Genomic DNA, 27,785 nt, shown 5'->3' with positions numbered 1-27,785 from the left:
AGCTAAAAGACAAAGATGGTCTCATAAAGAAGAAGACCAAGAAACGGCGTGCTCGACTCAGGGCCTACATTGACTGCATGGCCGAGCTCACTGAGTGTCAGGCCAAGGCTAGGAGTATGGAAGCAAGTCTGCACCAGGAGCCACCTCAGCCTGAGACAAGCTGGAGCAGAGAGGTGGAGGTGGAGAAGGAGAAGGAGATCCAGGCTCTGAAGGAGCAGGTAGAGCAGCTGCAACATCAGTTGAATGACAAAGATGGTCTCATAAAGAAAGAGACCACGAAACGGCGTGCTTGCTTGGGGGCCTACATTGACTGCATGGCCGAGCTCACTGAGTGTCAGGCCAAGTCCAAGAGTATGGAGGCAAGTCTGCACCAGGAGCCACCTCAGCCTGAGACAAGCTGGAGCAGAGAGGTGGAGGTCGACAAGGAAAAACAGGCTCCGAAGGGGCAGGTCAACCTGCTGGAGGTCGGACAGAGGAGGCCGATGGTTAAGCTCATTAACAAGAACCAGCTCATCACATGCGAAACCAAAAAAAGGAGAACTCCCTACATCGGCTGCCCGGGCTTGCGCACTACAAAAGAAAAGGAGCATAGGAAGAGTCGGGGCTGGAGGTGAAGCAGGAGGAGACGACTCCAACTATGGGACTGAGCTGCAGAAAGGTGGAGGCCGAGATGAGCTGGAGCAGAGAGAAGAGGTGGAGAAGGAGAAAAAGGCGAATCAGTGCTCAAAGAAGAGAGGGATGATTAGACGTTTCCCTTCACCCATTCTTACCTCACCCACTCCTTCCCTCCTTGGCCCCGCCACCCTCACCCTTTTCCTACTCCTCAAAACAAACCCCTCCCCCGTTCCCCCTTTGTACAATATTATAAATATTTTAATGATGTGAATGTTGTAAATATGTTAAATTTTGTGAATAAATATAACTAGTACAGTAACATCTACCTCTGTCTTTCTGAATATAGATACAGGATTCATGGCCCTGATCAATTAACACAGTGTTGGAGTGAAACAAATCATAATGTTACTTGAGAAAAGTTTATAGATTTCATATTTAGATCATAGATAGCATGTATGTTTACATTTGGAGTGCTTTCTTAGCAAATTATTCATGATTTAAAAAAGTAGTCATTCATTGCCAATTACTTAAAGCAATACAAATAAATACTATTATATGATTAGTTCAAATTTTTGCAATGTAACAAACAAGTGATCCAAAAAGTTAGCTAACAAGCTGGTGACCACAGTGGAGCATTTAGCAGCTGATATATTTAATTAATAGGAATTTCATTGGCTTGGAGTTGGTGGAGACCAAAAACAGAGTTAAATGGGGTAAACTAACCCTATTTGTCCTTTAAATCACCAAGTGGATGACATGAAATCTCAGTAAAACCTCAGAAGTTGTTAGTTTGGTGGTCTGGTGTAAACTATAGTTGTGACAGTGTTCCAGGGCAAAACCATGTTAAATCTAAATAGTTAGTTTGAAAAAAGATGAATGACAATAACAATGTTATTCATTCAACACACACGTATTTATGGGACAATAGGTACATTCATGACGAACAATATTGTTTTTAAATAATTCTATTTAATACCCTTGACAACTATTGGAAGAAAAAGACAGTTCCTTTGTTTTTGTTGTGCGCTGGAGACATTTGGGTTTACAATCAGAAAATCAAAGAAAAATTCTTGATTTCAGTTTTATTTCCCTGGTATTTACATCTTGATGTGTTTAATTACAGTTTTTATATTATGTATTTGTTTGAGTTACATACAGGTGAAAAACAATAGACTGTGCATGAAAAATCTTTGTGAACAGCTTGTGGGGAGCCGAAGCTGCGTTTAGCCTCCAGACTACACTACCCAGCATGCAGCAGCACTTACGTACGCTGGCTCTATTGGCTGACGTGCGCACGCCCCTGACACCGTGCTGCTGCTGCTGCTCCGCTGCTCCGCTGCTAACTGAGGCGTCTGAAGAAGCCTGCAGAGCTGCAGTGGACATTACAGCCAGTCAACAGCATGGCGGCTCCCGGCAGCGTCTTCTGTCGCTTATTACACACGCACAACTCTTCTCCTCTGAGGAAACTCTACCCGCAGCTCGTGAGCAGCGGCGCGCGGCGGCCATACTCCCACCAGGAGACTGAAGTTGAACTTGGAGAGTCGCGTGAAGCCGCTGCCGCCAACTTCAGTCCAACTGTGAAAAGCAACCAGAGACAGGTAAACACGCAGGGTTCATTCTAAACATGGTGCTGTGAGACACGAGCTAACGTCGGGGCTCAGGCCGTGCACAGGCCAACACGGGCGCAACTCCGTAAACCAGCAATAACGATTGCGACACAGTCCTCACTCTCACCACCATTAAAGGTTAGTGCTTAATATAGTGTATGTGGTGAAAGCATCAGCTTCACTCACATGTGCAGAACATCCTCTGGTCAACTGGATATCCCTCACGCACCAACACAGGCCTGGAACTCATGTCTGCAACTAGATGTGCATTGTTTCACAGCCACTAAACTATTGTATAATATTGTAATCTTAAAGTGGTTCTTATACTGTCTATCCTATTAGACTGTATGTATGTGATCTCAGGGTTAAAAAGTATTTTATGTTCAAACAAATATATAAATGAGCCATAAATAACAGCAATTGCATTTTAGGGTGAGGTGATGATATAATCTTCATATCGCTCCTCCAGAGTTCAACGGTGCTTAACAGAGAGAGAGAGCGAAAGAGAAAATAAAAAAATATATCTGACTATCTGAATAACCAGGTCATAACAGACATAGAAAAGTAAAATTAAGTTACTCACACAAAGAAAACAGTTTATATGTCAAACATTCATAAAAGCCTGCTTGTCTCATCTCAATAGGTAAACTGTCATGATCTGGGAAAAACCAGCAGAGCTCCATTGGCCAAACACAGGATGTAAAAAAATTGTTGAAAAGTTACATTCAGATATAGTTACTAATTAATACAAATTTAAGATAACATATATAAAATCAGCACGAATAAATAATGATAGAAATGAAGTATAAATAATAAAAACAGGAAAAGTGTTGTGTTGTTGTTACTAGCTTCCCACACAAGAAACTAAGAATGAAATAAGAGGGATGCACTAAAGGTCAATATCTAACCTACTGCTGAGTCACATGACGGCCTCTGTGCGTCTGACACAACAGCAGCCCACTGTTGACAGTCAAAGGTCTGGAGCAACTCACAGTGTGGCTGATCCTCAAGCTTTTTAATATGTGGATGCTTTTATTCTAATGTCACAAAATCAGGATTGTCACCTGTTCCATGTTATCTCACACACACACACACACACACACACACACACACACACACACACACACACACACACACACACACACACACACACACACACACACACACACACACACACACACACACACACACACACACACACACACACACACACACACACACACACACACACAGTTTCATACTCTGCAGGGAAACCACTCAGCATCAGACTGAGGCACAAATATTCTCCGACAAGACACAGATAAGGAGAAAATAAACATACTAGTGTGTCAACAGATTATATGCTTGTGGTTGACGAAAAAAATAAAACACAGCAAGACATGGTGGTGCTAGTGTACCCTCATTTCCACCGGTTTCTGTGTCAGATCAGCTTATATTGTCCCTGTTGTCTTCATCTCCAGAAGCCACTGAGAGACGACAGTTTACTTCCCTTCTCAGCGTTCTTGACCGACAACTTTGGCCGGAGGCACAGTTACCTACGCATCTCCCTGACAGAGAAATGCAACCTGCGCTGTGAGTACATGTATTTGCTGAGATGTATTAAAGGTGTCATTAAACGTTTTAGTTATTTAGTGAAGAATGTATCTACAGCTGCTACTGCTACAACACCTCATGTAATTCTCATGGGAAGACCAGTCAGTTGTCAAATTCTAAAGTGCTTCAGCAGATGGATATTTGTTGACTAGGCTGTAGAACTTGGATGTTTGTCATCTTACTGAAAAACAACTCCATACGTCCAGACATCATGAGAGTCTGTTACAAAGAAGAGGAGGCAGCGGAAGAGGGAAAGTGGCGTTATAGGTTTTCAAAAAAGCAATGTCTCTTTTCTTAAAGCCAAATTTTGACTCAAGGCATGTTATTTGAAATAATTTTCCTGCATTATAAATGAAAATCAATTTCTAACAAAAGGAGAAAACTTACAACGTAATATTAAACAATATACACCCATCCTCAATGAAATTAGCTAACAAACAAAGAGCCTGAATACCAACTTAAATGTTGTCAAATCTACTCCTAATGTAAAAAGACTTTACAATTACATCAGCACAATTATCAAAAATACAAATCAAATCTGTTCACTATGGGACCATCAAACAAGGCAAACTCACAGCTGTCATGTACACAGTTCAAACCTGAAAGGATGAGGCCTCCACCATGTGGCCAGCCAGGTCTCTTTGTTCACTAAGGAGTGAGCCAGGTCAGCTGGCCTCTTATATGGCTTCTTTAGGTGGAGCCACAGGAGGAAGTAGTAGGCCAGGTAAGAGAGGAGGGGAAGTAGGAGGAGATTATCCAAAGAATTGTTTGTTGAGTATGAAAATGATGGGAACAGACAGATGTTAGCCAGTGCTCTAAAACACCATCATCAAAACAACAAATGAGAAAAGATACTTGGTTGAATGGTGTTAATATTATGGGTAAAAGGTATCTGTTGAGTGTCAAAGCACATCTTTAGTAGATTTTTTAATATTTTACTCCTCTTTCTATTTTCAGGTCAGTACTGTATGCCAGAGGACGGGGTGAAGCTTACACCACGGAGCCAGCTGCTGTCCACCTCGGAGGTCCTGACCCTGGCTCGCCTCTTTGTCCAGGAGGGGGTGGACAAAATCCGCCTCACTGGAGGGGAGCCCCTCATTAGACCTGATGTTGTCGAAATCATTGGTAAGAAACAAAAAATATTCTTCTTGGTCATTTTCGGTTGAAAGGGGATCCTATCCCCCCCGATTCCTCAAATTATTGTACTTGACACTTTTCATCATACAGTATAAGCATATGTAGTGAGGAAGGATTCAGCGTTTGGTTTTCAAGACTGAAGATTCAATTTCATTTTTAGCCTCTTAACAAGATTAGAGTTTTTGTGACGTGAGGAGAGAACAAGAGAGGAGAACGATTTGACAATGCATGTCTTTGTGTAGAGACGCGATGCAGGAGAAAATAATTTTTCACACCGCAGCTATGTGATTTGCCAAATGACCCATTATCGCTTAATTTGACTGTAACAGGCTGATTTAGCCATGAATTGAGTCAGTCTCAGCCAAAGCAAAGCAGTGTGACCAGTAGCTAATGTGTTTGTAGAAAGAGCATGGCCTCGTAAAGATCAGCAATTATGACCATCATGTGACTGGCCTCACATAACCCCCATTAAGTTTAGTGGAGTGGATCATTTTGATTAAGTGGAACCAGTATCTCAATTGTACATCTACCACAGTTGTTGTTTCCTGGAAAAAAAGTTAAGAGCCAATGCGGAGAATCTTGATCCATGACATTCTTTGAAATGTTAGGGTTTGGTCATTTTTGATACTCACATGAGTTCTTCCTCTGTTTTGTTGTTCCTGCTGCTGACCCACTCTCCAATTCCTCTCTTTTAAATACATGTCCCTGAGATGCTTCCATTTCCTCAGACAAACCTCATCTAAACACATACACGCGGTTAACAAAGCGCAAACAGTATTTTTAATCAAGTAACAGATACATATTTTCAGAACTTAACAGGTAGTCCCACTTCCTCACATTTTTTTCACCAAGCCCTCTTTTCCTTTGCGTGGTCTCGATATAAATAGCAGGTTGTATTAAACAGTTCACTTCGACCACATACAATAATTTTGTCCTCCATTTCTAATACAACGTAAGGATGTCCACGAAAATCTCCACATGAATCCTTTGCTTAATGTTTCGAATCAAGCAAGTGATGCATCTATTCACATCTTTGCATTGACTTTGTATTCAATCTCATCGCGCTTTGCGTTTGGTCCAAACACACCATCAGACCTCTCATGTATGTTTCAATTATTTTCAATTTATGTTAAGTTTGACCTGGATAACTTTCCTGGGGAATTCTTTACTCACGTCCTCATGCTTCACAACAGTTTTCTTTCTTTGGGTCTCATACTCACTCTCCTGTTCCCCTTTCTCGTTCCCATGTTTCCCTCTACAGCAGAACTGAAGAAGCTGAAGGGCCTGAAAACCGTAGCGGTAACAACCAATGGCATGAACCTGGCCAGACTTCTGCCCAAGCTGAAAGATGCCGGCCTTGACCTTATTAACATCAGCCTGGATTCACTGGTCCCCGTCAAATTTGAGTTTATTGTCAGGCGGAAAGGTAGAGGAAACTATTTGATACATAATATCAGCTGAAAGACATTAGAAACGGTAAGGTTTACAATGCAATAGGAAATGTAATGGTATAAAAAACAGGGATGAATATAGGACACAGAGATAAAGTACAGAAGGTCAGTGTAAAGTTGTTATTGCTGTCAATATTTAACTTGATTCAGTCTGCAGTTTCAACACATTCCAGCTTTACCTCTAGTATATGATGTAATATCCTCATCTTACTCTCCTGATTCTCTAATCCTTAATATGCTGTTTCACCTAAATTAATACTGTATATATGTGGCTATAGTTGTGGTTCCATTAGGTTACAGAAGGAGCCTGTTAGCTCTGAACACTCATGGTGTGGCGGTAACAGCAGGTGAGAGCGCTGGGTGGTTGGCTTGTAGGAGGCAGACACAGATGGACTGGCAAGAGAAAAAGAGAGCAGTGGCAACACTGGTAAAAAGAAGCAGCTTTCTAAGCCAGTCCTTTTCTCTAACACCTGATTTTTTTATTTGTCTAGAAACAAATGCCCAGCCAAAGTAAGGAAGGCTAAAGCAAATTATTATTTTTCAAATCCATCAATATTTCTGAATGCCGTGACAAGTCTTTAATTTCAGTTCCTTTTCTCACTTCAGCTAATGGCTAATCCTTAATATGAGGTCATTGTTACAACCCAGTCCAGAAGAAAACCCAGTTGCAACATGATGAATGAGTCTCCCTTCTTCTCAGCTCCCAAGAACCACCATCAACAAATTATTACAGCCCGTTTACAGGCTTATTAAAACTATTTTTTCTTCAGGCTGGGCCAACAGCTTAAACTTACCTACTCAAATGAAAGAAACAAAAAGACAAGTTACTAACCTAACTCCTAATCAAAAAACAGGAGAAGGGTCAGATCTTAACACATTTCACAAGTTACCATTCTGGCTGGCAGTGGCAAGAGGAGAGACCGCAGGAGTTGGGGGAAAGCCGTCCTCTTAACCTGCAAGTTTGGAGGCTGGAACCAATCAGCCCCCTGGATACGAACCTACACACTCACAGTCAATCATCCACTCAGTCAGTCATTGAGCCAATCACCACCGCAGGGAGAGAGATCCACAACACAGACACTGCAGATCAAAGTACATACACCTATGCACTGGATGTCTCACACGACCTCAGGGGTTGTAACATCATAAAAACATTTGTTGCTTTAATATACTAGCTGTTGGCAACGTCTTATACAGCTCCTCCCCTGCCCTCTATTGATCGTGACTCTGAGGTGATACCAAAGCCAATGTCACGTCATGATCTAAAATATTTAGCTGTCAAGAATACTTTTTTCGTCTTATCTGTTATGTTTCCCATGGTTTGGATGGTTGAGTTACTCCTTTGCATAAAGGCAGTGAAAAATCAACGCTCAAAAGTTGCATAATTGTATATAATTATTTCCAGGGTTTTTTAACGGAGAGACATCATTGTGAAGCTAGAGAATCTCACCTTGTTCAAATTGCAAAAGGTGTCCCACAAGGCTCATTCCTAGGACCTGTAAGTGTCTGTTTTGCAAAGAAGTGCTCACAGAGGTAGAAACTTCAGTTCATGTCTCTTCTGACGTACAGTTCAGAGCAAGATTCAAGATTCATTTGAGCAGAAGGGGGCTTTTTGCACTGACCTCTAACCTTGTTTTTGCTTGGGTTTTGTAAACTCACCAGCATATTCAGACATCATAGCAGAAGTTTTCTCTTGCACAGCAGGAACATAGCAGTTACCAATTAGTTGGGGTCTATTTAGTTCTAACCAAGAGGCCCATTGCACCAGTATGCTGCTCCTGCTAAAATACACTTTACCTAAAAGATCCCAACTAATCACACACCATGTCCATCTTTCATTTGAAATGATAGTTCTAAATTTGAAGAGGCCAAAAAATGCTGATATGTTGGATGCATAGTGTTGATTTCTTGTCTGAGCTAATTTCAGTTTTTCTCCTCAGGGTTCCACAAGGTTATGGAGGGCATTGATAAGGCCATTGAAATGGGCTACAACCCTGTCAAGGTATCTCATTCATCTTTACGGCTTTGCTTGCACCTGTTTACTTTTAACCTTCCCCACATTATTAACTTTTACTATTGATTTGACTTGTTTTAAATCTGTATTTGTGTTAAGAATAGAGCAGTAAGTGGAGCCAAACACACAACTCAGAAAACAGTACTCGGTGAATAAAAGTTCAATGAGAAGATTTCTCAGAGTGGTTATACAGGGAATGGTTACAGGAAGTCTCTGGCACGGTCGTCGTGCTTTGCGTTGTTGTGGATGAAGCCAGGGAGGTCACAGAGTGATCGACAGGAGACAGGGAGGAAACAGGAAGCTGGTATTTTTAAAATTGTTTTGTTTTTTTAATGCCTGGAGTGTAGGTAGATTCAGATTTTCTCCACCATGTGGTTCTCCTTTCCTAATTCCTTACGGCTTCTCCCTCACATCTTTCCTTTACCTCGTGACGTATTCCATCGGAGTCAACGAATAGTGGTTAGGAAAGGAGATTATCTGACTTTCCGACTGCAGCCTCAGTATTAGATAGTGTCAGATGATTAGTGTGATGAGTTGTTAGGTTTTCCCGGGACCTGCAGATGGAAGCCACGGGAGGGGAGACCATGAAAATCTCTCCTCTTTTTTCTTAATGCTGTTTTTAACTGATCCATTTTTAATGTAATTTTGTTCATTTTTGTTTTTAATTGTTTTTTCCCCCAACATTTTCACAACATGAACAAATGTATCAGGATCACAGAAGCACTTTTCGAAAACAAATGTGAGCAAGTACTATTTTTCGTGAAAAGTTCCCTAATGCTGTCTTGGTTATTGTCAGAAGCAACAGTGAAGCTCTTTAAAATCCGAATTATAGGTTTGTATAATTTGTCTTGAGGAAAACATTGGCTGTTACTTCCTCTTGATTGTAAACTGCTGTGGCAGCAGAGTGTGGTTGAAAATAGTGCTGACACTTTTCCCGCAAACGTTAGATTCACTTTGCTTCTTCCTGATTTACTATATGTCACAACTAATATCTCAACAATATTGCAATGTGCATGGAAGAAATGACAAACAGACTAATGAACAAATTTACATCTAAACATCATCTGCATAAGCATCAGCCTTTGAAAATCCCATACTGACTATAAAGCAGTGGAGGAAACATTCAGCGAGCAGCTTCTCATTTTATACCAGGACTGAGGTTATTCATGTTAATTCTGTCATTAAGTTGATGACCGGCCTAAAGTAAACTTGGTTAGTGTTTGTGTGATCTCAGCTCGCCACTGTCAGAGTTTGTAAATCATAGTTTGTGAGGGAAGATTCTTCACACTGTAACATCACTGTACAACCAAGTGTTTCTCTCTGTCCAACAAATCCAGTAGAGTGAGACATCTTCTTTCTAGCAGATAGCATCACGTCTCTGTCAGGGGTGAACTTTCCCCATTGAACTTTCATTCATATCATATCAACAATTTCAGTGTATCCAAAAACTATGATAAAAGCATTCATTAAAAAATAAGTGAGGTTAATATCTGTATAAGATCCAAAGTGTGGGCTCGTAGCAGAATTAAACCACATGTCTTAATTTAGATTGCAAAAAAAAATGCTAAATGTGATATCAGGGACATCATTAATCTGTCGGGTGTATTTTGGCAAAGTCTTGTAACAACTACAGGCTGTTTGAACTAATTGATACTTTCATTTCCATTAAGTTGTTTTACCTGTGCGGGTGCTAAAATAACTAACTACTGTGGGACTTATCCTTGCAGCTGAGAAACAACAGGTTTCTGTGGAGTGTCTGAGCAGCTGAGTGATATGTGGCTTATTGTTGTGTGCTGCCCTCTGCAGGTCAACTGTGTGATCATGCGAGGTTTCAATGAGGACGAGCTACTAGATTTCGTGGCGCTGACAGAAAAGAAGCCTCTGGAGGTGCGCTTCATCGAGTACATGCCCTTTGATGGTAGGTGCTCACTTCATTCTGTGTTTTACTCCACAGGTCAGAATACGTATAGGCTTCTATTACTGGGCCAACCATGATTTACTGCTTTGACATTCAAGGTATTTTACAACGAAAAATATAGAATATTTCTACTTAAAATGCCCATAGCTGTGACAACAGATTTGTTCAGTGTTCACGGTGTTCTATGCTGGTTTGTTTCTGGTGACTCAGCATAGCTTGAATTTTTGCTACAGCTCTTGCAGAAGTCCCTTTGGTGCTGGTTGTAGAGTTATTGTAAGATACCGCAGCTTGTGCTATGCTGCACGCTACACTGACCCCCACTGCTTCATCCCCTCTTTGCAGGCAACAAGTGGAACTTTAAGAAGATGGTGAGTTACCAGGAGATGCTGGACCGCATTAAGCAGCAGTGGCCCAAACTGGAAATGCTTCAAACTGGACCCACAGACACAGCCAAGGTCAGAAAATACAACTGTATTGCAGATTAGTAGGAATTCGGTTAATCATGAATTCCACAAGATGTTAGAAATAATTCCTTTGAGATTCTGCTCACAGAATATATTCTGTGGTATTTTATCAGCTGACATAAGAATAATTGTTAACCACGTTTCTGTGTCTTGTGTCAGATATTTAAAGTGCAAGGCTTCAAAGGTCAGGTGGGCTTCATCACCTCCATGTCCGAGCATTTCTGTGGCTCCTGCAACCGCCTGCGCATCACTGCAGACGGTAACCTCAAGGTAAAGCTACAGTGCTTCTCCAATGAGCTGATAGTAAGGTTTGTTTTTCTATTTAAGTGTCTCACTCCTCGCTGTTTGTCTTCTCTAAGGTGTGTTTGTTTGGCAACTCTGAGGTGTCTCTCAGAGACGTCCTGCGTTCTGGAGCACCAGATGAAGAGCTACTGCAAATCATCGGAGCAGCAGTGGGCAGGAAGAAGAAACAGCACGCAGGTAGATTTGTGTAAAGTTCATTCATACATGGCACATCAGTAGTGGGGTGTGATTACTGAAGCGTGTGAAGTGATCTCTCCTTTTGTCATTTTAGGCATGATGAGTATCTCCCAGATGAAGAACAGGCCTATGATCCTCATTGGTGGGTGACATGGCTGTACGTACAAATGTCACACACTCACTCTGTTCACTCTCTGCTCACTTCAATACCAGTGCTAAGATGATACGTTTAAAACAGCACCGATACCTAAACCGTGCCACAACACGACGTTTTTTTTATTACTAGGGTAAATTGGAAGTTGACAATTAAACAGTTAACAGTTTAACTTAAATATACAAATATGAATATTTAAAATTGACGCTTTAAACATGCAACAGATGCGAAAATAAATATTTTTTTGGAGGCTCACAATATGTTGAGTGTCTGAGTGGCACCGGATCTCTACTCATGATTTATTTATCATTGTCATAGCAGCACCACTGTACATGTTTATTTTAACATGAATGTTGTTTGTTTTTGTTGAGCAGTTTCAGTGACTGATGTTCTTTTGCCAACAGAGTCTTTGACAGAGTCTCTGACAAACTCACATGACAGTCAGAGGGCTCCCTCCATTGTTCTCCAGCTCGCAAACGACACATTCCCCTCTCAAACAACGGCTCCTCACGCAGGTCTTTCAAGCAGCAGAGTCCTGAGTAGAGAGCGTTTTTTGTGCCTTTCAAATCACATCGCTTCAACACCAGCAGACATCGTTGGCTGCTCTAGAACCTTAATGAGTGGGGGAACCCATTTGTGGAGAGAGAAAGAAAAACCTAATGTGACGGACAACCTCCACAGTGTAGCACCGCCCCACCGCACCACACGCACAAATGTCACAGGCCACATTAATGAAGACTGTCTCAGGTACGCACAAGCCCGGGGTCCTAAAGCTTTTAAAAGCCACGTACACAGGACCCCAGGAATATCGATTTTTTGCACATTGATGAATCCCAAAATATATCTTAACCATCGCAGTGTTCGACTGTGCCTCAACCACAACTCCAGCCAAGACCCCAGCGTCAAACTCAGACAATCTGATCAGAACAACACTCACCTGAATGGAACCACCGAGGTCCAGCTGACACACACAGACGCCCAGGGCCGAGCCACCATGGTGAACGTCGGGGGGAAACTTCCCACACGTCGGACAGCCACAGCACGTGCCACTGTCGTCTTGGGTCCCACCGCTTTCCAGTTGCTTCGAGATAACCAGCTGGCGAAGGGTGACGCCTTGTCAGTGGCGCAGTTGGCCGGCATCATGGCTTCCAAGCAGACCTCAGCCCTCATCCCGCTCTGCCACCCGCTCCCTTTAGACCACACCTCTGTCACCTTTGACCTGGAGGAGCTTCAGAACGCTGCGGTCATAACAGCAACGTGTAGCACCACGGGCAGGACCGGGGTCGAGATGGAGGCTTTGACGGCTGTGTCCGTGGCGGCGCTGACCGTCTATGACATGTGCAAGGCAGTGAGCCATGACATCATCATCACAGATGTGAAACTGGTCAGTAAGACGGGCGGGAAGAGGGACTTTCATCGGCATCCATGACCACATCCTCCAACAGTGAATCTGATGCAGGAAAACTGAGAAGCTTCAAAACTGATTGTTTGAATTTTCACTAGGATCTTAATATTTTTCTACAAAATCAAATGAATGCCATGAAAATTATTTGAAAGATGTTATAATCTCAAAGAAATGCCACATTAAGTGTTTTTGCCTGCATCTGCTAAACTCTGCCTGTAGCTCACTTTATAACCAGTGATATATGACCTGTTTAGTTACTAGATCTCGCACTTATCTCCATGGACTGTATCCAAAGATGGACGACGTGTCACCACTTCCTCCCACTATCCAGAAATGAACTTAAAATATGCCAGATACGAACGCCGCCATGTTGCACATTTGTAGCCACAGTGTCTGATACCCGAACTCGACCAATCACGGGTCAGTCCCAGCTGTCAGTCATGATGTTGCCCTGTTTTCATGTCATCAAAAAACTAATTTAAACCAAACTTAGCAAAAAAAATTGAGCAAACATCAGTGTAAATTAGAACTTTACTTTAACTTTAGTTTGGTTCATGCCCCATCAACTAACATGGAGGAGGCATGGTTTGTGACTTATAGTGCAGCCAGCCACTAGAGGGCGATCAAGATGCTTTGGCTCTGATGTCGTCCACCTTTACATACAGTCTATGCTTCTCTCACACTAAATGAATCATGTTATTTAAACAGTATTAAATTTATAATATATCTAACAGTGTTTAGCAAATAATTCCAGTGTCATACAAGAGATCATTTATTTATTTTGATACATTAACAGTACGATCAACAAGTGGAGGGTTTGGAATAGATGTAGAGCTGCAATGTTTATGTTTGCCTCTAGAGGGCAGCCTAGTATTCCTTTTAAAAGCGTTTGTTCTTTCAGTGAAGAACAAACGACATGAATGTTAAAGATGATTAAATAAATTACGGACGTCGACACAGAATGAAGTAACAACAGAGTGATGCGAGCAGAGAAGTGTGTGCTTCTGTTTCCTGGCTGTTTTTCTCAGGTTTGTGTCAAACACATGTCTTCCTCTCAGTACCTGCTGGAATTAACAGAAGGTTTTGGGGATTTAATTAATTTGTATGTAACGTGAACCTTCTCGGTTTTTGCCCCTGACAATAATCGGTAAAGAAATTGTCTCAACTTGAGCATTTAATTGACTTTCATTCTATTTCTTTGTTTTATTTTACCTCTGTTGTAAAATGTTAATGACTAAAATGACAAATAACCAATTACAATGCCTAAAAGAGTGTAATTAATATTGTTTGTTGATTTAATATTGGCTTAGTAGATATAGTATTATTATATGAGCATGAATGAACAGCCTGATGCAGCGTATGTCACAGTTAGAAACTCTAGATCAGCAGTTCTAACATATTGTCTTTGAAGAACTCTGTATATTGCCATTTTTGTATTATAGCTTTATTGCTTCCAGCTCACTGAAATGCACCACTCTGTTTTGAAATAATTAAATACAAACTGAGTCACTGGAGGCTTGTTGAGCATTTATGCACCATTTCCTAACATCAAACATTCTCCTACTTCCTATATGATGTCTTAACTTTGAAGATGAGAGTTGTGTGACTCCACGAGTGTCCAGCGTGTCCAACACTCACCTGGATGTAACCACAGAAGTCACAAAGGAAAGCATTTTCAGTTTATCAACAAAGGACATCAGTCAGCTGAAAAATCATTGTTTTTGTTTGAAAATATATTTTTGTTGACAGTTAATCCTTCACCTCCTGAATCACAGACTATTTGCCACTATAGGTGAAGTCCCCTGGCTGGAGGAGAAAGACAGTGGTGTCCTGTTGTCCTCTCTGGTGATTCTTTATTCTAACAATCTGACTCAATTTATGTTAAACCAAACAGTCTGAAGGTTGCTGCTTGTTCTCATTTTCCTGGGATTATACCACAGTTGCCCTTTATATACATATTATTAAGTAACTTCTCATGCTGTTAATCCCTCTGTTGTCCATGGTGGAGGTTTATCCAACCATCTCTTCCAGTACACATGTAATATAACAGTTTGTCATTATCTGAACTATCATATTCTTAACTGACTATAGGTATGATTAAATTACATCTGGAGTAAGTACAATAAGTAAGAACTGTAAGTAAATGCAAATGTTTTATATATGCTAATGTAAAGGACCTTATATATATTGAAGAATAGACTAAAGTTTATTGGATCTTAAAGTATGCAACATCAGACACGTCTGATCTCACCTGAGGCTTGAGCTTTAGTCTATTCTTCATTGTATGTAAGGTCCTTAACATTAGCATATATTAAAAAACATTTGTAATATAACTGAATGTACAGTATTGTTAGATCATATGATCAATTTATAAAACACATTTTACTGCAACAATGTCTTCAATTCTACAGGGATTTTTATTCCAGTACATGTTTTATTTTTTAATTATTTGTACCATTATTAAATTCAAACAAAACAAAAAAATGTATGGTCTGTAAAAGATGTGGGTGTGGTCAAAAAAACACAGGAGAATTTTTTGTTATAATTGACTTTAACCAATATGTTATCAAAATATTTGAATTGTTTCTGTTGATGAACAAATCAATGAAATCAACCATAGTTTCAGCACCTTTATAGATTAGGCCATTACTGCACTGAACTCAATCACTCAATACCATCACCATTCATGTGCAACATCATATCAATGCTATTTATTTCCAAAGCACAGAATATCTAAGTTTATACTTAAGTATGTTTTTTTATATGTTGTTTTTTATTATGTGTTTCTTTTAATTTATTTGTTTTTCAATGCACCAAACAGGATCAGTGCTACTAATTGTATTGCATGCAGCACTGACAATGACAATCAAGGCTTTCTGATCAAAGAGCACAGAATCCAGCTTTACAGTACGATATATATATATATACACTTGTACTTTACTGTGTAAGCATGTAAGCATTATTCCCTCATTGAGTTTTGGTGATAGTGACTGAAAGAATAAACAATCACTTGTAAGGGACAAAACTTTATTGTAACCCTACAAAAAGACACAGGGTGAGAAAAAAATACAAAACAAAAATAAAATTATGGAAATGAAAAAAAAAAATAAGATTCTCATTCTTATACAAGTCTCAAAACTATCCATCATACACGGACCACAGTTTAATTATTCATATTCATATTTTTAATATAACATTTTGCTGTAATGCTGTGTGTACATACAAAATATAGCAAACTAAATAAGGCAAATAAATAGAGGTACAATATACAGGAAAATGGAACATTCCTCAACGTTTTAATATCTTTTTTTTGTATTTTTTTTTAATCAATCGTATCTCAAACATCAAGCATGGTGTACAAAATGTTTTTTTCCAACTGTACATCTTTCTGTGGAGGATATTTTCCCAACCATAAAAATACTGACTCCTCACAATTATACAACCTCTAAAAAGTGGGTGCAACTTTTTTCTCAGGCAGAACAGATTGTGTAACGGGTGCGTTCCATGTCGTAGGCAATCCTCGATCAAAGTCAACACATCACAATCACGTTTTCTCAGGCATGCAGGTCAATGCCAAGTGTCGGATTGGACAGAAATGTGGAGGTGACAGAGACCAACGCCCACCCCGCCATTTTCTTTTTATTCTACAAAGTGGGTGACAGACAGGTGAGGATTTTAAACTTAACGTAGGAGTGTCACCTCTTCCCACAAATCCTACAGACTACTGATGTGTTTCCAGCGGCCCAGCCGGGGTCCCCTACACCTCACGTGCCCTTTTCCGTTTTTTCTAGCCCCGCTCTTCAGTTGCACCCTTCATTCTTTCCGAGGAGTCTCAGCCCTCAACACGGCGCTGCAAATGGAAATGTCCCATAATAAAAAAGTGCATTGAACAAGCTACTAATTTCATTCCTCTGATTTCCATCTTTACACTCCAAAAAAACAAAAACAATAATCAGCCAGTCAATGGCCAAATAAAACATCCAAACATGTAACAACACAAACATGAAATAATACTGACAATGTTGCGATACCCCTCAGTAAATAGTCTGCACTAGGATATGGGTTAAAGCTCTGGATTAGGGAGTTTAAAGGGCCTGGTATACGAACTCTGATTAACTCGAAAAAAGAAAAAGGAGCAGAGGTTAGAAAATAGAAGAGCTCAAATATACATGAGATGCTGGTTAAAGAATAAGCATTCATACCACATTTCCCCCCTTCGGACCCTACAGGGGCTTTTCTGATTTCTTTTTAAAGTGTCGGAGAGTTTCAGTCTTTTTGGTTTCCTGGTTAATCTCTGAAGTGTGTGGGGGACCCGGCGGCTCAAAGATCCTCTTCGCAGTGTCTCACATCATCTTCACAGCCTCACATCAGCTTCTCTCTGCTGCAGTTTGACTCAAATCTGAAGAATAAACTCGTGATGGGAGTTAACTCCTGATGCTGCATCTCTGGGACATGACTCAGCTAAAGCTTAAGTGCAGTGAGTTGGGTTTTCTCTGAACAGGTAATGGATGAAATGGCAGCCACACTGAAGAACAGCACATGGGTTATTTGGGAGTTTTAGTTTCCTAGAGCCGGGGTCAAGTGTCGCACTCTGTGGAAGCCACAAGATGGCGCCAGTTCATGAATGTTTTTTTTAAAAGCCACTAGCACTAAAACAAGAGCGGGAATGGAACATGTGAAAACAGCGTCAGAGGCACTTAAAGGTGAAAACATGACAAAGAACAGAAAATAACTGGGAAAGTCATTATGAGAGATACATATAAATACATAAGGAAAATGGGTGATAAGGATGAAGTCTGTCAGTTCATTCAGAAATGCTACAAATGAAAAAAACAACTGCATTTCTTTGGAAATCTCTTGTTCTTGTGTCTTGTAACGCTTCTGAAAATGCAAAATGTGATTGTTGGATGAAGTGCAGTGGGAAAAATGTCTATTTTGAGATGGTGGTTAGTGGGTTTTACTGTTTTTACTGTAATTTTTCAAACCTACAAGATTAAAATCAATTTTTATTATTCAAATAAACCGAACCAGGGATTGTTCTGCAAATCCTAGTCATTTTAGATGAATCTATATGACAAACGGTGACAAGCCAAAACATAAAGAAACATGAGGATTTAAACGTGTTATAGATTATTAGAACACACGTATGACAGGGACACCAGAGGAGACTCTTGAACATCTGGTGTTTAGCCCTATACTGGACTACATTAAACAAACATGTCAGCATGAGGATGAAACGACTAAAATAGTTCATCCAAAATTAAAATAGGTGACAATCACTATGTTTCACTTGAACTTAAAACCTCTTAACTGCTTACATCGAGATGTAGGTTCATACGTGGTGTGTGTTTCTGGTTTTAAACGGATCCTTCCTTTCATTCCATGTCCCTTAATGCAGTCTGAGCCCATCAGCTCACTTATCCTCCTAAGCACCGGGAGCAGGAAGACGTCCGAGCCACAGCAGTGCGCTCGCCCCGCGGTTCAGACGCCGCTCTGTGGGGAAGCTTCCAGCCCTTCTCTGCAGCATGATACTCTTATGTCCATTTCAATACTTTACTGAGGTAACCACATACATTCCAGCCTCCTTCATGCCTACTGCTAAAGTCTTACTGCTGTATATATATATATATAAAGTTGGAAGTAGCATGTGAGGCTTTTCCTCGGTTGTTGTAGAAATGAACATATAGAAAGAGCGTCTCACCAGATGTAAACAAACAAGTGAGAGAAGCTGGAAGGACAGATGTTTCCTGTGATGTTCTCTGAGGCCGAAAGAACCCTGAACACTGCAACAAGCCTCAATGAAGAATGTCAGTGCTTTCGTTGATCCCTGACTTTGCAGTAACAGACTGAATACGCGGGGCGGTCCGATATCACAACGTCAACTCAAATACAACACAGATACTGTGTGAGGATGACTGAGCGATCATGCACTCCTTAAAAGTGAGGGTGAAAATCCTGAACTGGACTCGTGGCTCTGTGCAGAGACCACATGTTTTAGCACCAGTGAAACAGATCCCACACACTGTACATGAGAACCGCTGTGTACACACAGTCCGATGTGAATCAGACAGCGCAGCAGGCAGAGAGCATTGTGATCTCACTGCAGATTGATCCCGTGAGACTAAATGATGGCGTTCCTTCATAAACTTTGTTGTGGATAATTTAAGTACAGAGGGGACACGGTGGGTCGGCATGTGGAAAAGCTACAGTGCAAACAAGACGTACGAGTGTGAAAAGGACGAGCGATTATCTTTCTGTTTTTTTACATAAAGCGCAAAATGTATAGAAATTCACTTCAACAGCAATGTGAACTTGCAACACCAACAAATAATGCATCGTGTGTACAAAACCCCAGAAAATGCCATGAAAAACATAAAAAACCTCTACATCTTTGCAATTAGCTTGTCTGCATCTAAATATAAATATATATATCAAGGTCTAATTGCAGTATGTTTTCGTATTAATACATTTACACGTGTTTTTTCTCTTTGCTTTGGCACTGCATCATGCCAGAACAAACGTTGAATCACTGAAGAGTGTTGGGCGAGACTCGACCCTCGTGGCACAGTCATGATTTGTATTTTTCTTCGGGTGGATGAAGCGACGAAGAGTCGCCTCCTCTGAAGTGGCAACCTGGGGATGATTTGTGCAGCACATCCTGCCTGGGAATGCTGTGTGCTGGGTTGAATCCTCTGTTTTAGAGCCATCACCTCAACAACTCGTGTCCATTCTCCACTCTTTCAGAAGCCTACGAAGCATTCTGGCCTTTGGAGACCTCCATGTCCTTCTTTGTAGAAAATGAAGTCCATGAAAATCCATTCTGTGGCAAAAACTCTCTTTTCCGGGGGAAACACTTGAAGCAGCCATGACTGTGGAGGTTTATTCCCTCTTTCTTCCACCTTCTTGTTCTCTCTTTCTTTCTGACTCGAGTTTCCTCCTAGTCCTTTTCTCTTTGTCTCGTGTCTATGTACAGTGTGACTAGCGGATCCCAATGTTTAAGAGACAGGTAGCAAAAAGACGGGGCAGGTCCAGCTCCAAAGATCTTACTGAGGAACACTGCAGGGTTTGCAAAGGGAAAAGAAAAGGAGAAGTGGAGTGAAAGACACAGTGTTAAAGGATATGGTCATAAGACAGGGGATAATGTGTCACAGTGGTCTGTCCGTCCATTCCATCCATGTCCATTGTCCTTCGCCCAGCTCAGGAGATCACACAACTTCCAGGACTAACCAATCAGAGGAGATCCTTCAATCAATGGCGTGGCCATCCATACACGTCCAGTCCAGCCATTATTTACATCCTCTCCAGAGTCACTGTTCAGAGGACCTGGACTAAAAGGTGCTAACAGATCTACGCCACGGCAGAATTTAGGTGTCTAGTGTTTTTTTTTGTCCCCTTCTTTTTCCCAGCCTAGTAGTTGACCTTGGTGACGGCTCGCTCACGGCCACCTCCCTCCACCAGCTGGTTCACGGAGCGCTTGCGGTTGCGCTTGAACTTGTTCAGGTCCTTGTCGAAGACCTCGCCTGAACGCAGGGCCGAGACCAGGTCATCGAACTCGCCGCCGACCTCTTCTGAGGCTCCGGACTTCTTAGCCCGTCGCTCCCGCTCCCTCTGCTCTTTGAGCTGGAAAAGATACATGTCACACGTTTCAGTTTTTGGTTTCAGCACCAAAAGCTATCATGAAAATGTTTCAACAACCTGACGTACAACAGCAGCACGCAAAAAAACGTGACGCAAAACAACCTGATTCACATCAACACAACGTACATCAACGCGACGTACAACAACACAACCTACAACATATTGTAAGAATGTCTCAGGTCCAGCATGTGTATGCATATCTCACCATGGCCTCCATCCGTGCCCGCCGCTCCTCCTCGTCCTTGCGCCGCTGCATGTTCTCCAGGTCTTGCCGTGCTTCGCCAAATGACTGTAGGAAAGTGTCGAAGATCCCGAAGAACTCATCAGGCTGCATCCTGCCTTCGTCCTCCCCAAAGTGCTTCAGAGATTTGGAGAACTACGCAGAAAAAATAAACGTATATTTTATTATTGCATTTTAAAGTGACCTGTACACACCTATCGATAGAGAAACATTGACATGGTTGATACATACACAACAACTTTTATTGTATTTGACTCTGTGTTTTGCCAGATCTCTTATGCACTGCATAAGTATGTCTTTGCGCAAACTTATATGCTGGCATGCATACTTGATGTTCCCCCAAAAAACAGCAGAGACACAGCGCACACGCACGCACACACACACACACACACACACAAGGTGAGAAAATGACTGCATGATTTGACCACCGTATGTCCACCCTCTTCTCTCCAAGCTGTTCAGTGTTCTGTGCCAGGACGACGCCTGCAGCCAAACCTCCTCTACATTCCAACACGCCAAGCTTTGTACTGCAGTATACAGCACAACAAGCAGATGGACCCAGTCAATATCCTTATATAATATAAAACAATATAACACTATAAAGTATAATATTGATACTTAAATTAAAAGGTCCAAGTTAGTTTCACTGTCTCATTAAAAGACATCTGCAGGACATGAGGACAGATTTGCAATTCAATACAAGGGGCTGAGCAATTCCGCTGAGTACTAAAAAATATTATTGATGCTCATTATACTGGGTTCAGGAGAAATGTGTAAAACAGCTTCACTTATTATTTCTATTAGAAGCAGCACCTTCATTAGTTTTCTCCTTATTGCAGCTCTTATTTTCTAAATTAACAAATGAGGTTGGTGGGAAAAAAAAAAATGTAATCCTTTACTTTAGAAAAGTTAACTATTATTAAAGCGTAGGTGAGGTATAATCAGCAACATGTATATGTTGCATATATTTTGGCCATGTGGGTGCGACAGAAACCCCCCCCCCGAAGGGAACAACACTGTGATATTATCATCAATAAAGTTGATATGGTGGTAAACAATCCAGCAGACCCACAAGAACATTAGCTTTCATGTGATGGATGTAAATCCAGTTTTACTTTAGCTCTGTCTTGGTCTCCACTAAAGACTAAGTTCAACAGATACTTCATAACATTGGTCAACTGTTCAGTGCTGTGCAGGTAACAAACAGTGGGTTCACCAGAGCTGATGGCAGCTGTGAAGTAGGGGGCTGTAGAACCAACTAACTCTGGTGATAACAGGGGCGGATCCAGGGGCAGGGCCAGGGGGGCCCTGGCCCGTAGCTGAAAGCTAATTGGTCCCTTAAGTGCCCCTGTCCTGTCAGTACGCTCAAGAACGTGATGTGTGTCTTTGCTCAAAGTTATAGAGCTAGCAGTAAACAAGGAATGACTTAAATATGCACCTTACTAAATCGGGAATTGTGCATGGAGGTTGGACATATAATTGGGCCCTCTATGTCCTCTCATTTAGAAAAATCCTGAATCTACCACAGTTAACAGAATTACCATCCAGTTTATTGGGTGGTAATTCTGTTAACTGTTAAAAACATATTGGTTAAAACTACTATTATTACTAAAAGCACTACCTAGTTTATAATTGAATGCTAATTTAATGTATTGTGATGTTTTTAATAAAACATTTACATAATTTGAATTAAATATTACCCTATCCCCTACACTATTGTCTGTTTCCTTATGTTCACTTTTACTTTGGATGTTGCTCATTATAAGGTTGTGATTAGACAAGGACACACAGGAACTTTCAGTAGAGCTGAAAATATCACAAGGGAAACACGCAGTGAATAAAAATGAAAATGTGACAACCCTTCACGTGTCCATTGATGTGCACTGCAATCCAAGGATTATTGTTGATATGAAAACAAGTCTCCCAGTGAGAAAGCTGCAGCGTCTGCTCTGTTATATTCTCATCGTATGTGGGAGTAAAGTGACAGAAAACATCATATCACTCCAGTTTATAGGAGGAGAGTAAACTGTATGTGGTCCTAGTGTTGTGATATGAAGGAGTTGGGGCTCGCTCTTTTCTGAGGAATCAAAACCATCCTGTTATTATGGGCTGGTCACCCCGGCAACCTCCACCATCATCATCATCTCTCTCTCTCCTGTAATTATGTGTCTGGTCAAATCTGTTTCCTCTCGTCCCCTCGGGTCTGTGCTAAATGAGTAAAAACCCACACACAGACACACAAACATACACACAAAGTGGAACGGGAAATAAGAAGTCACACACATTGAGCTCACCTCACACAGACAGACACACACACACACACACTGCAGCGCTCTCTGAGAGGCTAATTACATTTTCTCTTATTCTCGGGGGAGTGTTTCCTGGGCTCTGACAGTTTGAGTTCAACATTTCTCATATTTTTGTAATCATTAAAGCTGAGGTGAAACATTTTCAGACACAAACTGTTTCAGATCAACTCATCATGGATCAAGGACTCAATGAGCATGTTTGTTCAGGTTCACCATCATCGTTTCAAATTGGTTTCTTACTTGAAAAGGTTTGCATGCTCTAATGTTCAGGAAGAACATCTGTCCATTGCAGCAGCTCCTCTTTTCAGCCTCTGACTGAAACACCTGGTTGAAGCTTCTGTCTCTTTAAGGGCCCCCTTCTGATAAAGCCAGGCCTGCTCTGATTGGCCAGCTTGTTTGCTGTGTTGTGATTGGTCAACTGCTGCCAGCTGGTATTGGAAAGTTATTTTAAAATTGCATAACATATTTAAAATTTAAATTTATTAAACTAAATTTTACATCTTTTTATAAACAACATGGAGCTCGTTCCTATTTTTAATCCAGTATAAAGACCAGCTGTCCTCGGACAATCACTGTGTTTTTTCATTTAATGTGATCCCTCATCATCCATAGGCACTAATCCAGTGAAGAGCAGACAAAACAAATAAAGCTCTTCTTAGCCCCACACCTGTGAGTTCAAAGGTTCAATGAAAGTGGGCAAGTGGGAAATAACTCGGAATAATAATAACTTGGAAATTGCTGCTGAGCTACAAATACATACATGAACATTTCATATTTGGGGACAAAAAAAACAGCAGTGGAGTCAGTTTCTGTGCAGATTTGCTCAGATGTTGATGTAGAAAAGGATGTAATACATTTTTTAACTGTATTTTATAGCTAAAATCCTTTTAACAAACAAACACTAGACTCCACATGTTGGTTAAAGGTTAAAAATCAGATTTTCCATTAAGGTGAAATGTACTTTGAAAATTCTGCACACTGCCCATTTGCTATATGTCAAGTTCCATAAAGCATTTGCCAAAGCAAAACCACAGCAGTGTTGATTTTTACCCGGACTGAAGAAAGGAGGCTGGAGATAGATCTAGGGAAGTAGAATATATAGAAGTGTAGAAATCATGTCCTCTGATATCCTTCTCTGGAGCCGCGGTAGTGTGTGGATCACAGAGGACATTTAGGCTAAAAACATTCTGTAAATGAGGCCTTTACGAGTCTAATTTAAATGTCGGGGCTAACGGACACTTGGATAACCCCACAGGAACAGTATGGAGAAAATGTTTTTTTCGGTTGGTTTTTTTACGTTTGAAGCACTTTACCCTACCCTCCTTCTTGATGCACAAACCGTTGGTTTTGTCCTTGTAACTCGTCTTGCTGCTACGTTGCAGTTGCCAGGATGTTATTGTGGTTATGTGGTATTCGTGCAGTATACAAAAATTACCTTTGTTTTTGCCTTTAACTGTAGCTCCATGTGCAGTAAGAACCAGATCATCCCCGCGATCCAAACACACAGAGCCCACACACCTGTGTCTATTTATCACATCCCTTGTGTTACGTAACCCATCACCAACATGTTACTGCCCCCTTGTGGCATGGCATAGCAATACCCAGAAAATAAACAGTCTAAATAAAACTAAAACACACCCATATTGGCTCCAACAGTGACCACTGTCAATGTCACCATTCTGATATTTACATTACCTCATCTGCTTTCTGAAAATAGTAGCAGTCAGACTCATGATTTAACATTCTAGCACTTCAGGTTTTATATTTTAATATTTCTTAGAATCAGACACTGCATTCTTGTCAAAATGACATGACTGCTGGGGCACCCACTCGCCCACCTGTCCCTCATAGGGAGGCTGGAGCCCTCTCGCAGCGCCACCCTTTGCTCTTTCCCCATTTCACTCTTACTATCCTGACAGTAAAGGCAATATGCCACAAAAAATATGTTTATAAGAAAATTCCATCACTGCTTTGTGAAAAATTCAGATTCACTCAAATCAAGCTGCATTCACGACTGTATAATCCTGTGATGATAACGTAACTTGAATGACAATAAAAGCTGTAGTGGATAAACTCTGGTACCAGGGGCAGAACGGTATCTGTAACTCACATATCATACGAGTAACTCTGCTAAACAAAGCCCTGTTCTTATAGAGATATTCATTTTCAGCACAAGTCATTATCGAACAGGGGCCTGTGAAACACAAGTATTGTGATCGTAATTACAGAAAAAAAATGTGCCTGTAAGGAGGGAAAACACAAACAACACCTCAGTGAACAGCTGATGGGCTAAAACATGCAGGGACACTTGTCTGACTGATCAAAGTGCACAGGCAGATCGATGATACACTACTTGAAGGTGTTTTATATTTAAATGAATGATTTTTTTCTAATGCAGCATTTACCACTGCTGCTCATAACTCTCCCTCTCATCTCCATATTTCTCCCTGATCAGCACATGTGGGATCGTGAAGCGCTCCCTGTTCTGTTTGGAACTCAGCCGTGTTGCTCATGGATAGAGACAAAAAAAAAATCTTCTGTTGTCTGTGAATGTGCCGATGTGATGAATGTGTGTGAATGTGCTGTTTAGAATAAATCCAACCAATCTCTCTGGATGAAAGAAGAAAAAAAAATCCCCTCACGCCTCTGGAAATCTCTGTCCCAATAACCCACATGACCGCGGACAACTGTAATCCTTTGTATTGTATGTAGTAGTGTCTGGCGAGGGTGTGTGTGTGTGTGTGTGTGTGTGTGTGTGTGTGTGTGTAAGAAAGAGACACACACACACACACACACACACACACACACAGATTTGTTGCCATGGAGCTTCATGAGCCTCAGCAGACTGCCTGCTCTGTTTAGTCATCCTCCTCCTCCCTTCTGAACGCCTGGTGCACACCCACACTTCCATATTTGTATTCCACTGGAAACCTGACAGAGCGTCAAACAGCCTCGACAAGCACTGAGTTAATGCGTCACGCTGCCCATTTACCAACCACACACACACACACAGTTGTGCTAAAGAAAAGTGTGTGTTCGGATTCTGGGCCGGCGAACACAGGTTCTTTTGTTTTACAGCAGTAACCGGTGGCCCGCTCCTCCAGCTCTTTTTCCCGTGACGTCCCGACTGACCTGTTTTCCCTCCGATATTTCACCGACCTCCTCCTTGAACAAATAATTAAGAAGAGGGGAGGCTCTGCACAGAAAACCAATGGCCCTGTCCTCCCGTCTCTCTCTCACAACCTGTTGATCCTTTAAAAGCAGTTTGGGCGTTCAGCATCATTATGTCAATTATTTTGGAAACACGACATGCCTCGTAATAAAGTATTTATTACTGTAGAAGTGCAACTATTGAACTCAGCCTGCAGGATTCCAAAGCTTCTACTGCGTCAGCATCACAATGCTGAATGTGCAACAGAGCACTGAAGACTTGGATGTTCAATAACATGTTTGCATAAATCTTTTCATCGCTGTCTTACTTTGGGATTCCCACAGTCCCAATGATGTCTTCAGCTGACATGCTTCCTATAATACATCAGTACATGAGCCAGCAGGGTTCAAATGGTTTCTCCCAGTTGTGCAAAAAAGAAGAGCGCAGATTTTAAACGGTAACGTTTAAAACACAAAGAGAAAATGCGGGAGGAAATCCAGGGTCATCTGTCAGTGCTGGGTTTCACCAGCGCTGCTGAACTCATCACGACATACGAAGAAGAACGTACAGAGGTTTCCCCTTCAGTACTTTATCCCTCCTCTATGTCAGTCCCACATGAAGGTAGGGACGATGCATTAAAGCCACCCACATGGACATATGATTTTCTCTCAGGCTAAATCCATACCTTTCATTTGAAAACAGCATTTTGGCTCAATATCTGTTTTAATTCATGTCAGCACAAACACGCTTGAAAACGCACATCACATTATTTCACGTACACTGGGCATGTGCTGGTGTGAACAGGAAGGTTTGCACGTCCCGTTTCGACACAATTGTCGCAGTTTGCTCGAATAACAGCTCTTCTCCGACACAAGAAAACAGTTGTATCATTGTAAGATACGGAATTTAACTGCACAACAGCTGTTACCAAAGACAACAGGGTCAGCTATGCTTGTAATTGATTATCCATGCTGGGTTCTCCACTGGAAGCCCAGGCTGATGGGAAGTCATGTGATAGGACCCTGACAAATCAGCGAAGACTACATCATGACCGAAACGACCCAATCAGCAAGTTGTTGTGTCTGCATCATCGTTTTCAAATGTCTCCGTTTCTGCCCTTCCAGATTTAAATGGTGTGCCAGAATTTTCAAAGCGGCTCTAAAACTCCAGAGTAGTGTGGACCCAAGTCGTATCCTTTGCAGATTGAATGTGTTTTCAAACAAACACGTAGTGGTATGGATGCAGCCTCGTATTCACACTTGACTGGTTACACTGGCACCTACCTTGTCCTTAGCTTCACTCAGCTGGTCCTCCAGTTCAGAGAAACTGAAGCCCGCCACCGTGATGAAGTCACCGATCACAGCCACAAACTTATCCCCACGTTCCCTTGTCCTGCTCTGCTGGTAGAGCAGCTCCTGGAGGTGGACAAGGAGACAACGAAAAAACATATGAGCATGTTATTCATTTCAGTTTTCTGTGAAGTGCAATGTGTGCACATTTGTTTCTGTGTGGCGGCAATGCCAATGTGACATTTGCTGTTCCATGTCACGGTGCGTGGAACGATACCAGCGTTTAAAACACCTCACCCTGCCGTCTGCCTCTGCCCAG

At 41.4% G+C, this 27,785-nt stretch overlaps 2 protein-coding genes across 7 annotated transcripts in view; one reads left to right on the top strand and one right to left on the bottom strand.

The window, feature by feature from the left end:
• Positions 1-1,899: 1,899 nt before the first annotated feature.
• mocs1 (molybdenum cofactor synthesis 1) lies at positions 1,900-13,386 on the top strand. Of its 2 annotated transcripts, none has more exons than XM_035167493.2 (11): positions 1,900-2,213; positions 3,683-3,794; positions 4,773-4,940; positions 6,214-6,378; positions 8,344-8,405; positions 10,224-10,335; positions 10,678-10,790; positions 10,959-11,069; positions 11,159-11,279; positions 11,374-11,421; positions 11,838-13,386. In XM_035167493.2, the coding sequence occupies exons 1-11, from the start codon at positions 2,016-2,018 to the stop codon at positions 12,860-12,862; spliced, it is 2,235 nt and encodes a 744-aa protein (XP_035023384.1). In that variant the 5' UTR covers positions 1,900-2,015; the 3' UTR covers positions 12,863-13,386. The 2 variants fall into 2 exon arrangements, with proteins under 2 accessions (XP_035023384.1, XP_035023386.1); XM_035167495.2 differs by having other exon boundaries at positions 11,374-11,436; positions 11,838-11,978.
• A 2,465-nt stretch (positions 13,387-15,851) lies between these two features.
• The window catches only part of daam2 (dishevelled associated activator of morphogenesis 2), a 103,021-nt gene continuing 91,087 nt past the window's right edge, over positions 15,852-27,785 (bottom strand). For all 5 annotated transcript variants that reach the window (XM_035167492.2, XM_035167491.2, XM_035167488.2 and 2 more), the window contains 3 exons: positions 27,461-27,592; positions 20,682-20,852; positions 15,852-20,458 (listed from right to left, as the gene is read on the bottom strand). In XM_035167492.2, the coding sequence (XP_035023383.1) occupies positions 20,246-20,458; positions 20,682-20,852; positions 27,461-27,592 (516 nt within the window). In that variant the 3' untranslated portion in view covers positions 15,852-20,245. The remainder of the gene's footprint in view (positions 20,459-20,681; positions 20,853-27,460; positions 27,593-27,785) is intronic.

Source organism: Hippoglossus stenolepis, chromosome 10 (assembly GCF_022539355.2).
Source record: "Hippoglossus stenolepis isolate QCI-W04-F060 chromosome 10, HSTE1.2, whole genome shotgun sequence".
Classification (NCBI taxonomy): Eukaryota; Metazoa; Chordata; class Actinopteri; order Pleuronectiformes; family Pleuronectidae; genus Hippoglossus; species Hippoglossus stenolepis.
The sequence above is the reverse complement of the archived record's forward strand: the minus strand, read 5'-3'. Positions and strand labels throughout refer to the sequence as shown.